The sequence below is a fragment of the Spermophilus citellus genome, assembly GCF_964194105.1.
Source record: "Spermophilus citellus genome assembly, chromosome: 7".
Classification (NCBI taxonomy): domain Eukaryota; kingdom Metazoa; phylum Chordata; class Mammalia; order Rodentia; family Sciuridae; genus Spermophilus; species Spermophilus citellus.
The window spans coordinates 38,836,666-38,850,638 of NC_138188.1; the positions used below are offsets into that span (position 1 = coordinate 38,836,666).

General features: G+C 39.8%; 1 protein-coding gene across 6 annotated transcripts in view; it reads left to right on the top strand.

The window, feature by feature from the left end:
- Nucleotides 1–10,971, top strand: part of ATP1B3 (ATPase Na+/K+ transporting subunit beta 3) — a 38,139-nt gene extending 27,168 nt beyond the window's left edge. For all 6 annotated transcript variants that reach the window (XM_081301424.1, XM_081301429.1, XM_081301425.1 and 3 more), the window contains 4 exons: nt 1,694–1,878; nt 4,392–4,442; nt 7,717–7,803; nt 10,261–10,971. In XM_081301424.1, the coding sequence (XP_081157550.1) occupies nt 1,694–1,878; nt 4,392–4,442; nt 7,717–7,803; nt 10,261–10,431 (494 nt within the window). In that variant the 3' untranslated portion in view covers nt 10,432–10,971. The remainder of the gene's footprint in view (nt 1–1,693; nt 1,879–4,391; nt 4,443–7,716; nt 7,804–10,260) is intronic.
- The last annotated feature ends 3,002 nt before the right edge of the window (nt 10,972–13,973 follow it).

Below are 13,973 nucleotides of genomic sequence, written 5' to 3' on the forward strand. Positions count from 1 at the left end.
TCTAAAATATCATTTTGCAGGACTTGATTTGGGGTTATCTCTTTTTTGTTTTTCACTGATTATCTTGGTTTGTCTTCTTTGAAGCTTTCCTTAGATATACGGGAGGGGTATTTGGTTACTCTGAGACTAATATAAGGTTTCCATCATTCCCTTGGCAGGGACTTTACAATCTGACTGCTTCCCATCCATCCCCTTACATTTGCAGTGATTTTGTGTGGAAGTAGAAGTCACCATAATAGAGCACAATAACTGATGATCTGACCTGCACCCACGGTGTGCCCAGTGGAAGCCCTTGGGGACTGCTGAAGGATTTGAGTGTTTGTTACAAGAAGGAGGTGATGGGAGCTGGGTGCTGTGTGTTGTCAGTGTCCACCTCTGCACTCCAAATTCCAGAGTCCTTTGCTTTTAAATGAGTACATAAGCCTGGGGGTGTGGCTGAACCTGTCCTTAACATGCAAATCTCTGGGGTCAGTCATCAGCAAACGCTCCCCTGCTCCTCCTGTGTGTGCATAGTTCTCATAATAATCTAGTTTTTTATATGATGAAGCCAAAAGTTTGAAAAAAAAAAAAAATATATATATATATATATATATATATATTTTTTTTTCCCTCTCAAAAAGATTGGTGCTTCCTTTAAAAGCAGTTCCTTTGAAATTTTGGTTTCTGTTTTGGTGAATTCATTTTCAGTGGACTTTCACTGGTTATGCCCACATACTGGTTGTTCTTATTGAGGCATTATTACACCATATATTTATTATTTTTGTCTTTCACTAGACTAATTTCATTGAGGACCAGGATCAGATCAGACTTGTTCACTGTCCCACCACCTCATGCCTCAGTGCTTCTGCTGCAGAACTAACATTGTATCGGGCATCGGGTATTTTTCCACCTCCTTTCCTTCACGTTTCCAATTTCTGACCATTTTATTCCTTTATGCTTTTAAGTCCACCTAGCCACCTCAGTCTTAATAGACAATCTTCTGAACTAATGCTGTGTCTTACTTGGGCTGCTTTAACAGACTCCTGTCTGGTTTTCAGGATCCTTATTATTTCTGCTTCTAGTTGGTTCCCCACATCACAGCTAGTCATGGCATAAATATTTTCATGACATATAAATATGGTCATTCCATCCTTGCCATTTCCCCTGGTTTAAAACATTTAGTAGATTGTTTTGGGCTCTTTGGTACAACGGTCCTCCATTCCTAATTCTTTTAAAACACCTCGTCTGGCCGGTGCCTTTCTTCATCAAAAGTGCTTTCTCAGTTTCCTTAACTCACCCCTGCCCTTCTTCTCTCAGCCCAGTTGCCTTCCCATTAGTGGAGACTATCCTAATGTTGCGTATCTTCATGACTGCAATTTTATACTTAATGTTTGTCTTCCCTATAACATTGTAATCTGGAGTGGCAATGCTTTTTTTTTTTAAGTCCTTACCATTGTTTTTTTTTTTTTTTTGTCCAAGCACATTAAAGATTTTCAGGTAATGCTATAGCCATGGCTGGTGCCACCTAATGGTGACAAAAGAGATTAATCTATGATCCAATTTGTACAGTTGTGGGAATGCAATAAAGTTAGCATTCTTCCCCTGATGTTATCTAGGAATTAGCATTGCTGTTTTTATCTTTGAGGAAAATCATCCAAAAGATGTTGTATTCCTGGTTGTATCTAATCTTTTTTTGACTATGTTTCCTTTTCAGCATATTCTGGAGAAGAACAGAGTAATCTCAAAGTCTGTCCTGATGGAGTTCCTTTTGAACAGAAGGGTCCAGTTTATACTGCATGTCAGTTTCCTCTTGCCTTACTCCAAGAATGCAATGGTATAGATGATCCTGATTTTGGCTATTCCAAAGGAAAACCTTGTATTCTTGTAAAAATGAACAGAGTACGTACATAATTTACCTCTGCAGGGGCTTGTTTCTAAAATCCTTTGTTAAGAAGCTGACAGCTATTTTTAGATCATTTGATTTGAGTTAATGCCTTCTTATTAAATGTTACCTCATTGGGGAGTAGTTTGCTTAAAAGGCCAACAGTGATATTTATTGCTTTGAAAAATGTGTAGCAGGGCTGGCACAGTGGTACATACCTGTAATCCCAGTAGCTCCAGAGGCTGAGGCAGGAGAATTCCAAGTTCAAAGCCAGCCTCAGCAACTTAGCGAGGCCCTAGGTAATTTAGCGAGAGCCTGTCTCAAAATAAAAAGGGCTGGAGATGTGGCTCAGTGGTTAACTGCCTCTGGGTTCAATCCCTGGTTTATTCATGGGTTATATTTAGCTTTTTATAAATATTTAATAGTAAAGGATAATTCTGTGTTATATGTGTATGTGATGAAATGGTGGAAATAGAAATAAAATCCCATGCAGGTGAGCTTCCTGGGATGTTGCAGTGGTAACAGCTTTTTGTTGTTAACAGAAATAGTGCCTGAACACAGTCAGTAGCAGAGTAAGGAGCCAATAACGTTCATTATGTGAGAGCAGTAATGGATTCAGGGTCATTGTGCAAGGAAGCTGCTGCCCCTCTGTAGTGAAATGGCCCTGATGCCTGGCTGCTCTTTAAATAGCATGCCACAGAGTTTCTCTGATAGAGCTGTATTTTGAGACCTTTCAAAGTCTCCCTTGAAAAGTGGATCATTCCTGGTCCTTTACTCACAAGATCCTAAGTTCACATATCACTGAAGTCACCATTGGTAAGAAAATTGCTGCCACCCTAGTAAAAATAAAACTTGAGTCTTCTGAAGTTGGCAGTGCTAAATAAGATTTCCTGTGGGTAGAACCAGCGAGACCCTGAAGTGCCAGACTGGTCCTCTTGCAGCTTTGTCACCTGCCCTTTGAGAGACCACAGACAAGACAGTTTCCAGTTTGTCCTGTAGAATTCTAGAGACCTTCTGAAAAATTGCCTGACAACATGGCAGATAGCCAGTAAGTGATTAGTGAGACATTTCAACAAAAATTAAGGTTAACAAAATGAGCCAAAAGTGATGTGAAACTAGATGATCTGTTTGTAAGAGGAATTAAATTTATTATTATTATTATTTTTAATAGAGATGCCTTTTATAATCTTATCCTGCTGACAGTATCTTCCCAATAGAAAGTCAAAAGAAGGAGTCCCTTCTGACAGGTCCAACCTTCTGGCTTTTTTCCCTTAGGATGACCTTCCTGAACAATGGGAGTCTGAGACCACACTCACTTGAGGGGTTTTGGCTCTGCAGAACTTGACAGAAGGGCAGTGGCAGACACAGGGATCTGTGTTAACATGTACATACCTAATATAGAAATTTTACTTGTATAATCCCAAAGTCATTGCCTGTGCAAGGCTACTTCTTGCTTTTGGTATTATTTTATATAGGTTGCAACAATGTTTTTTATTTGAGAGGAGTATTTGTATTTTAGAAGCATTGACATGTAAACTACATATTTATTCAGAATGCCAAAAGGTCCTCTTACAAAATAGATGGATAAATACCTGTTACCATTCATATGGTTATAACTGACATAAATGAAGTAGCCTTGGTGCATAGTACCCAATTGTGCTAGGAGTGTCTTAAGGTAGATTCTTTCCTATATGTGCTTTTGTGGAACCAGATAACTGAAATAAGGTGACACTTAGTGGGCATTATGACTTAATTTGTTTTCGTAAAAGTTATTTGCTTATGCCCAGAATCCCAGCTACTCAGAAGGCTGAGTCAGGAGGACTGAAAGTTCAAGACCAGCCTGGGCAATTTAGAGAGACCTGACTCAAAATTTAAAAAGAAGGGAAGCTGGGGGTGTAGCTCAGCTTGTCTGTTGTGTGCAAGTCTCTGGGTTCAGCACCACAAATTAACAGTTTATTCTGCCTTTGGAGAGTTTGTTTTATTTTTAATACCAGAGATTTAACCCTGGAGTGCTTTACTACTGATTTACATCTCCAGCCCTTTTTATTATTTTGAGACAGGGCCTCGATAAGTTGCTGAGGCTGTCTTTGAACTTGCAGTCCTCCTGCCTTAGTCTCCTGAGCCGATGGAATTACAGGTGTATGCCACCATGCTCAGCTGCAGTTCTTAATATTTATATTAAATGATTTGTTCAACTATATAATTAGGTTTTAGGTTTTCTAGGGGTTTTGTTTATTTGTTTTCTTGTTTTAAGGTTAGCAAAGTACACAAGTGTGTTTTGGTTACCTCTTTGTTAATGGATGCATTTTCTAAATCTCTTCAGGATAGCAGTAAGATGGCTAATTGGCAAGTTAATTTTAATGCCCCCCAAATCAAAGTAAAAGATAGATGTAACTGGGTTTAATCCAGAATAAAGTCAATCTCAACTTCCTGGTCCCTCATCCCTGATCTCTGGTCCCCAGCCATAGAGGAGAAGGTTCCATTGCACATGTGTGTGATGTTTACACTAATCATTGTTTCTTAACCTTAGATAATTGGATTAAAACCCGAAGGAGATCCAAGGATAGATTGTGTTCCAAAGGTTAGTATTTTTTTTTAAATCTCAACTTTTAAAGCTCTGATGTTTCTTAAAATACTTTAGTATTTTAAGTAAACTCACTCGAGTGAGTTTAGCCATCTTTTTTCTTTCCTAAGTCCCCTCACTCTTCAGTAGCAGCTCTTCTTTCTCTTTCCTAGTGATGGTTCAGCGTGATGTTTTCTGTGTGTTTGGCCTCACACATACACTGTTTCACCAGTTTTGAGGTTCACACTCTTTCATCTTAGAGTGTAACTGTAGTGTTTTAATACTACTGTATCATGTTTTCTGTTTGGTATGTAAATTGGTGTGCCAAACCTCAGTGCCATCTGAGAGTTGAAAGGTGGTGCATTTTCCAGAAGGTAGAGGTATTGTTTTTCTCCCCATCCCTACATTATTTTCCAGACTGCTGTGCATTTTTCATTTCATAACTTCTTTTGTTTTCTCTCCATGCTGCAAATACATCTAAGACAAATATATAAAAGATGGGTAAGAGTTCTGAGGAGAAACTGTTAATTTGTAAACTTAATTCTGTTATTATGCTAATAAATATTAGCATTCAACCCCAATTGTTTTGTCAGAAGTGTTTTACCTAAATTGTTGCATTGAAATCACTTCTAAAGTTGTGGGAAAAAATTATAATTCCTTCAATTCCAGGTGGTTTTCTTATTTGGGCACAAACTGCTTACTCATCTGTCAGAATCACTTGGGTCTATTGGGTTCCATCCCCATAGTTTCTGAATCAGTTGGTCTGGGGCACATGCTTGAGAACCCTGCTTTAGAGTATCATTTTAAATTTTTTCAGTATTTGATCACTATTTAGATTAGACTAATAAGCCAAGAAGTTTGTGTCCTCTCATCTGAGTAGAAGTCTACATTGTGACTGTCGGCAAGTTACTTTACCTCCTTCTGCCACAGTTACTTCTGTAGGAAACATAGATAAAGAACCAGAATCTCGGCTGGGCGCTGTGGCACAACACCTGTAATCTCAGAGACTCAGGAGCCTGAGGTAGGAGGATCTTGAGTTCAAAGCCAGCCTAAACAGTTTAGCAAGGCACTAAGCAACTCAGTTAGACCCTGTCCCTAAATAAAATAGAAAATAGGGCTTGGCTCAGTGGTTGAGTGCCTCTGAGTTTAATCCCCGATCCCCCCCTGCAACCCCCAAAGTTGTCAAAAAAAGAAAAAAAGCCAGAATCTCCTACTGAAGACCCTGGGTTCAGTCCCCAGCACCAAAAACAATTTAAAAAGCCAGAATTTCACTTAAAATTACATGCCACACATCTAAGCTGAGCTTTCTGAGATAAATTCTTGTAAAGATCTAGAGAGCATGTACTGTCACTTCTTAAGACAAAAGGGCATTATGGCTTTCTTATATTATATCTTATAAGAAAAAGTATCATGTAACTCTCCGATTCTCAGGATTTGCTTAACATCTTTCCGGTAGAAAGTTTCTGAGGTTTGGTACTGGGCCTCAGCAAGGTGGAAGTGCTAATTTTCTGCAGTGTACCTGTACACAGGAGCTTTTGTCATCACATGTGAACAGGCTCTGTACACAAGCTTGGAATGGTGGGTCCATGAAGCCAATGTCACCTAAGAAGAAAACAGGCACCCAGGCCACAGGGGCAGAAGCTTTAAACTCTTCCCCAAGATTTTCATTTTGCAAGTTTTTGGCCATTATCAAGAAGTCCATGTAAACCTGCCCTCAAGGCTTTAAAGGCATTTTTTTCGTTTGTATCTATTATGTACCTCTTTGCTTCTAGAATAGATGGGAATCATGATATTGAATAAAATCTAGATCTAACAATTCAAATTCGCTTTGAAGAGATGTGGTTAAGTACATAAAATAATCAAAATAGTGGGGGTGTTTTTTGTTTTTTAGAGTTTTATTTTTGTTTAAAAGAAAAAAACAAAATTGGAAGAAATTCTTATAAAACTGTGACTCCTAGCCTAGCTCCATGAGAGCCAGGTGGAGCCCATGAATTTTAGAGGTCTGGCCATGTAGGACACCTGTGACTAGTGTTTTCTGTTAGCATTGTCTATATCAAGTGTTCTTCAGTTTAAATCCCTTTGTTGATGCACATATCTTTTTATGCAGTGCCTGTGTCTTTTATTTTGTGTTGTGTCCTTAAATTTGTTCTTTGCTATCTCCTGCTCTTTCCATGTGTTCTTGATGTGGATAATTAGACCTTGTCCTTCCTGGAAGGTGAGGCCATTACTCTTGTTTATGCTCTCTTGCTCCTCGTGCCTCTTGTTTGTGCATTTCTTATTCTTGTCCCCTGACATGTGAGATGATATAAGCAGAGAGTAGAACTTCTTGTTTGATTCTTAGTTTTGCTATATTATTTCATGTATGCTTTCAAAAGTAAAAATTAATGAACAGGATCTGTTGGCCCACGCCTGTAATCTCAACTACTCGGGAGGCTGAGGCAGAAGGATCACAAGTGTGAGGCCAACCTGGGCAACTCACTGAGACACTGTTTCAAAAAATACAAAAGGTGGGGATATGGCTCGGTGATAGAGCACCCCTGAGTTCAGTTCCCTGTACCATAAAAGGAAAGAAAAACGAAGAAGAATGTACAGACTGGGAATGAGTGGTGGGGTGCATGCTTAGCACGCACGAGGCCCTGGGTTCCATCCCAACACCACACAACATAGAATAGGTTTACTCATCTAAAATTCAAGTATTTAGTCATGTTTATGAAGTTTTTAAATGCCTGGAATACCAGGAGACTCAAATACTGAATGGTTTTCATGTGCTCAAAAATTAATTCATGGGAAATGTGGATAAATTTCTGTCAGTGGTTTCACCTGGTTGTGGTCATTATGGTTACTAACCATAATTTCCTGTCCTGAGTGCTGGTTTCTAGATTGGCAGCTTGCAGTGGCCGCTGCTTTCCAGATAATATTTCCACAATGTTTTTATTCATCTCAGGAAAACTTGGTGCCAAACCTGGTGGTGTATTCCTGTTGTCAGAGGCCAGAGAGCTGGCATTTGAACAGTCGGAGAGCAGATAAGATTTTACAGTAGAACATCTGTAAGTTAGAAGGGACCTGGTGAAAGAGTGTAGGTTATGCAGGTCATTTTTGAAGAATCAGGATACTCTGTGTCAAAGGGTTTTTTTTTTAGTTACTTCAAGTATCTTCTCAAAAATAGACATAATATAGTTGGAGTAGCAATATAGTTCTCCATAGTGTTTCCAATTGATTCTGCTTTAACTATAAACACATTTTAAAATTCTTTTCGTGTCCTAAAATGGGTTTCTTTTGCTTTCAACTCTAGGATGGAAGCACAGCAATTGTAGAAACATATCCTAATCTTGGAGTTATAGACTTAAAGTATTTTCCATATTATGGGAAAAAACTGCATGTAAGTATTTAGAAGTTATTTATGTCATACTTACTCTTTTGGGAAATTGAACTATCCCATCTGAGGTAGGTAGACACATGATCTATGAAGTTTGTTCATCAGCGCTTTGGGCTTTTAAAGACAGATGGTGAGGGCAAGTGGAGCTTCCCTGTCTACAGTTAAGAACACAAACCCAAGCAGACAAGTTAAAGGATGATTGTTTTCAAAATACCATTTTCTCTTTCACTATATGCTTATTCAGTATGTACATATTTAGAGAAAGTAGAAGAGTACTAAAGAAATCAGAAAGCTCATTACAGGGCTGGAGTTGTGGCTCAGCGGTAGAGCGCTCACCTAGCACGAGCAAGGCCCTGGGTTCGATCCTCAGCACCACGTAAAAATAAAATAAAGGTATTGTGTCCAACTACAACTAAAAATATTTTTTTAAAAAAACCTCATTACACAGGTATAAAAATATTGTAGTACAGTTTTGTCCATATTTTTCTAGAAATTTATATATGTTCATTTATAAAATTTGGACTGTGCTGTATATATACTATTTATTTATGTATTTATTTATCTATCTATCTATCTATTTATTTATTCGCAGTGGTGGGGATTGAACCCAGGGCCCATGTCTATTAGATTAAAAGTACTCTGCCACTGAGACAGTTTCCAACCCCTTTCATCTTTGTGTTTTGAAATTCCATCCTTGAAGTGGTTAAAATAATACATGGTACAGAGTTCCCAGATTTTAATATTTTTCCTCACTTGTCTTAGCAGTCATCATTTTTTAAGTACATACATTTCCCCCATCTGAATCATTTGGGACTAAGTTTTTGCACTAAGTGCATCTTCAGCAGTCTGTGGTCTCCAAATCTGGACTAGTTCCCCAGTTCCTCTGTTTCATGTTCTTGTATTCCCAAGTGTATGAACCATTTCTGGTTTGCTTTATGTTCCTTAGTTTGAGTTCATCAGTTTTTCCTGCCTCCCTCCCTCTCTTCTGGGCACTTTCGTCAGTAGTGCCTGAGAAGAAATGTGTTCTCAGAAGGTCACATCAGAAGGGACATGGTGTCGATTAATCCAATTGATAGTGATGTTAGCTCGTTTATTTTTTTAAGGTGGAGTCAGCAAGGTTTCTACACTGTCAAGTTATTTTTGCCTTTTCATCAATAAGTATCACGTACCGGGTGTGCTCTGAGAGTCTATAAACTACTGTCTGGGCTAGAACTTTAGCATTTGTTGATTTTTGCCTGGGTCATTTATTAGTGGGATGGTTCCTAAAACCAGGTTGTTCACTTTCATCTTTTTCCATTTGATAGTTGGCATTCTGCCAACAAGACACAAGAGCCTTCCCTTCTCCAGTTATTTATTTTAGCACAGTAGACTCATGGATTCTTCTTTAATTTAGGGTTTACAATCTATAATAATTACTATTTTGTTGTTAAAATTGTCCCAGATTTGGCTAGCAGAACGTCTTTAGACTGGCTTCTGTGTCCTTTTGACATGCTCCCATAATTCTCTGAGCACTTCCTTATATTCTGGCATCATAAGGTACTCCAGATTCATCTTGCACACTTTTCCTGCCCCAGCCCGGGAATCAGCCCTGGTTCCTTTTAGGAAAGAATAGTCTTTAAAAACCATAATGAAGCTAAAATAACCAGGAGTATGTTTGCACCAAGTTGCATAGTGACTTAAAGTAAGGCTCTGTATACCTACTATACTACATATAGGATATAGACCTAAGTAAAATCAGGTAGATCTTATGACTGTTTACCAAATATAACATAAGAGACCATAGTGAACACTATCTTAAGTTGATTTTTTACTTCCTGGGGCAGCATTATAATGAGCTTTTAAATCCTAGTGTTGCCTCTGCTGCCTTTTGGACCAGTGTATATCACACACACACAGAGCAGTCAAAAAAGTTGTCATAAAAAATACGTTTTTTTAAAAAATGTTTTTTTAGATGTAGATGGACACAATACCTTTATTTTTATTTATTTTTATGTGGTGCTGAGGATCAAACCCAGTGCCTCATACACACTAGGCAAATGCTCTACCACTGAGCTATAACCTCAGCCCATAAAAATACAAATTTTAAAGTTTCATATTATAGAAGTATATTATTGTATTTCAAACCCAAAATAAATCTAGAAATTTTTAAAATAAAAAAGACCCTCCCACATGTGGAGGTAGTAGAAGCCTTCTATTAACCCTTGAATGAAAGGGTATATTCAAACCAAGATTATAGAATGTTTAAACAATTTACCATCTATGGAATACACTCAAAGCAGTACTCAGGAAAATTCATAGTCTTCAACACTTTATTTTTTAAAAAGTAAATAAGGCAAAGAACATGACAGGTCTAGTTAATATATTAAAAATTTTAAAAATTTGCAGAGTAATCAATTCCTAACAAAGTATAGATGAAGTTACTATGGAATTTGAATTCATATATTTTCCTTTATTTGCCAGGTGGGATATCTGCAGCCATTAGTTGCTGTCCAGGTCATCTTTGGATCTAATAGTACCAGGAATGAAGTAACAGTTGAGTGCAAAATTGATGGATCACCCAACCTAAAAAACCAGAATGATCGTGACAAGTTTTTGGGACGAGTTGTGTTCAAAATTATAGCACGTGCATAGTATGTGTAGGATGTCTCCACAGAATAAATGTTGTGTTGTCTGTCTTCATTTTGCATCAGCTGGACCTGCCATTCTAGAATTAAGAGACGACCTTGGAGAAGGTGTGTGGTACATGACACTGGGGTGACATCATAACGTGCTTCCAGATCATAGTGTTCAGTGTCCTCTGAAGTAACTGCCTGTTGCCTCTGCTGCCCTTTGAACCAGTCCATTCGCCTGATAGGGACCAGTGAACACCTGATTCTGAACACGTAGAATGGGGTCTTGCCCTCTTTTTATGTGGTTTAATTGCCAAGTGTCTAAAGCTTAATGTGCTGTGCTATGTAAATATTTTATGGATTTAACACTGGTTAACTGTCATATTTTGATGCCAACAAAGTTTTAGGGATAAAATGGTACCTGGCCAACATCAAGTGACTTTATAGCTGCAAGCAGTGTGTGTCGAGAAGTTCTGTATGTGAGGAGGAAAAAAAGAAAATAAAAGTGGATCTAAAAGTGTTATCTTGGATTTTTTTGTAAAATTATTTTTTACATTCTGAACTAGTCTGTGGATCTTTTGATTAAGAACACAAATGTTTTGTTGTAAACCATGCTTAAAAATATATATATGGGATTATTTTAGTGATTTATAAGTCTCCTGTAGTGGATATATTTCAGTCCATAGAAGACACAGCATCTTTAGGTTAGCCAGGGTTAATATGAAGCTAATTTTTTATGAAATCAAATTCATAAGACTTAAATTGTACAATAATTTGTGAGATGTCTTATTGCTTTTATTTAGCAGACTGTGGACTCCAATAAAAGATATAAATTGTGGAATATAAAAACTTGGAACTTATTTGCAGCTTGAAACCAAGTTAAGTTTTTTATGGCACGTTGTTGGTTAGTGTCAGGGGCGTTTCCTCTGCTTCTTTAGTTGTATTCTTGGTGGGACTGTCATAATTTGAGCTACTTTCTCCTCTGGAGAAAGGTGTGCTTCCCACATAATCTGTGGATTTTTTTTTAAAAAAAGCCCTGTTCCTATTTTTACTTTGTTCCTGCTTAAAACAAAAACAAACCAGAGCGTATTTCTTGAAGTTTTCTGTGTTGCTGCAGTTGAGACCATCAGGACAGCCCAGCTGGCTCAGGAGTGGCAGTGTGGAAATGCTGTGGGGGCACAGGGTGGCTGGGCCTGACCAGATGTCTACCACGCGGCCTGCGCAGTGGTTTCATTAATGAGGTTCTGGCATTCAGTTAGTTAGAAGAGATCAAAATAAAACACACAGACAGTACCTTATTTTAATGCTAGGTCCGAGACGGCTCGGTCTCCCTGTTTCCCTGCCTCCAGCCGCTCAGCAGGGCAGCGAGGATTACTCTGGGCTAGCAGGAGAGAGAGAGAGCGAACACGCCGGGGATCAGCCTTTTATTTGGGGGAAACAAGAGATTCAGGGGAGAATTCCATCCAATGAAGGTTGAGGGGGGGCTGTACTCCAAGGTCAGGGTCAGTGATTGGGTCTCCAGGGTCAGTGGTTACGCACACCCCCACACGGATGGGCTCTCTCATCAGGAAAGGGTCGGGATAACTCCGACACAGCCAGAGTGCCTCAGGCCCTTAACGGGAGTCACCCAATCACGTGTCAGAATGGCTCCCCACACAGATGGGCCTCTGTGGCCTAGTGGCCTTTCTGCTGGTTGCCCAGTCAGATCACAGTGGCAGTGGCTTTTACTTCAGAATTCTTTGCAACTGAAGAAAATGATTCTTGCAGTCTTTCGTTGTGCTCTTACCAGGCTATGCAGCAGAGTGCCGTGGTCTGCAGCAAGGTGCCACTGCCACTGGCCTAGTGTGACAGGCGCTCAACAGCTGTCCACTTGGCTCCTGTGCACTACATGTTACTGATTAAATTTGTACTTTTGGATTTTTGAGATATGATGTAGATAAAATTTGTTTTAATGAGATTAGACAAAAGCAGACCAGATTCCTAACATAAAAGGAGGATAGAGATGCCATCCAAAATGGAGCAGTGGGTTTTAAAGAGAAATAAATGTTATATAATGTAGCTCAGTTGGTAGAGTGCCTGCCTCACGTGCATAAAGCCCTGGGTTCAATCCCCAGCACCACAAAACAAAAAAGTTCCAAAATCATCTTATTAGTGCCTCCTTGGTTCAGCAGTTTGGACATGGCTTGTCCCCTGGCTGCTATGTGACCTTAGGTGCCCTCCCCAACTCTTAGTGGCCCAGTTTTCTTCAGTCAGTGAAATTAGGGGCATTACGTACTGTTTGTCACAGTTCTGTATGCCAGGGAATGACAAGCCAGACTTTTGGAGCATATGGAGATGAAACAATGTGGTCTCAGAGACTTTAGAGGAGGAGGGAATAGAGAGACTCAGGATGTGCTCTGCTGACAGTAACGTGATGTGGAAGGAGCCATGGAGGTGGGGTAGGACTAGATTATTCCTAATGTCCTTCTTTAAAAATTCCTTTCAGTATAAGGTCCCAGGAGACCAGAAGTGTTCTGTGGGTGGGGAGGGTAAGCCAGGAGCTGGGCCTGAGGGATGGATTAAGGGTTGGACTAGACCCCGTGTATTGGCACCTGCCAGCCTCAGCAATTTAGTGAGGCCTTAAACTACTTAGTAAGACCATGTCTTAAAATAGGGGGATGTGGCTTGGCTCAGTGGCAGAGCGCCTGCCTTGTACATGTGAAGCACTGGGTTTGATCCTCAGCACCACATAAAAATAAATAAAAGATTAAAAAAAACCCTACATGATCTGGGTTTATTAAAAATAAATAAAAAGGGCTTGGGATGTGTCCCAGTGGTTAAGTGCCCCCTGGGTTCACTCCCTGGTAAAAGAAAGGACTGAGACTAGGAATGGGGGTTTCCTAGGTCAGCTGGAGTCTGCATTTGGACAGCATTTCTGCTGCATTTCAGGTTTTCCTCCAAACTTCAGGACTCCTTCCTGCACTCCACTGCCTGGATTTCTCAGTGGCGTGCAGATTCCAGCCTGAGCACCTAGCAGCTTCCTCCTCTGTGCAGCTTCCTCCTCTGTGCAGTCCTGCTCCCTCAGACCACAACCTGAACAAGAGCAGACGGCCTGACGGAAACCAGCTTTTGCATCCTTGGCGATTGAGCGTAGCACTAGTTTGAAGATTCAGTGTCGGTTACTTTGGCTGATAGGGTATTTAAAACCAGTAAGTGTGTTATATTCCTTGCCAAAGGAAAATGGTGGCCTGCTTTTCTTAGATCTCTAAGCTGTTTCACGTTGGACTCTACTTAGGTATACGTCTGAGTATTTCATTTTGGTCACTTGTAGACACACAACTATATTATTCTGTCTGTCCCTCTGAACATCCCAGGCTGTTAGCCCCTTCCTGTGTCAGTGTCTCTTAGTGGAGTTTTCTGTAGACTAGCACATGCTGCTCAAGCTCTGCTGTACTTTGGTAATGTCCCCATGCATGCCATGGTGAGCTAAGATGCACCAGTCTGCCTCCTGTGAGCTCTGAGTGTAGGATTGCTGTCACCCATGTTGCAGCCTGTGAGGAGGACCCAGATTCTAGTCTGCTGGGA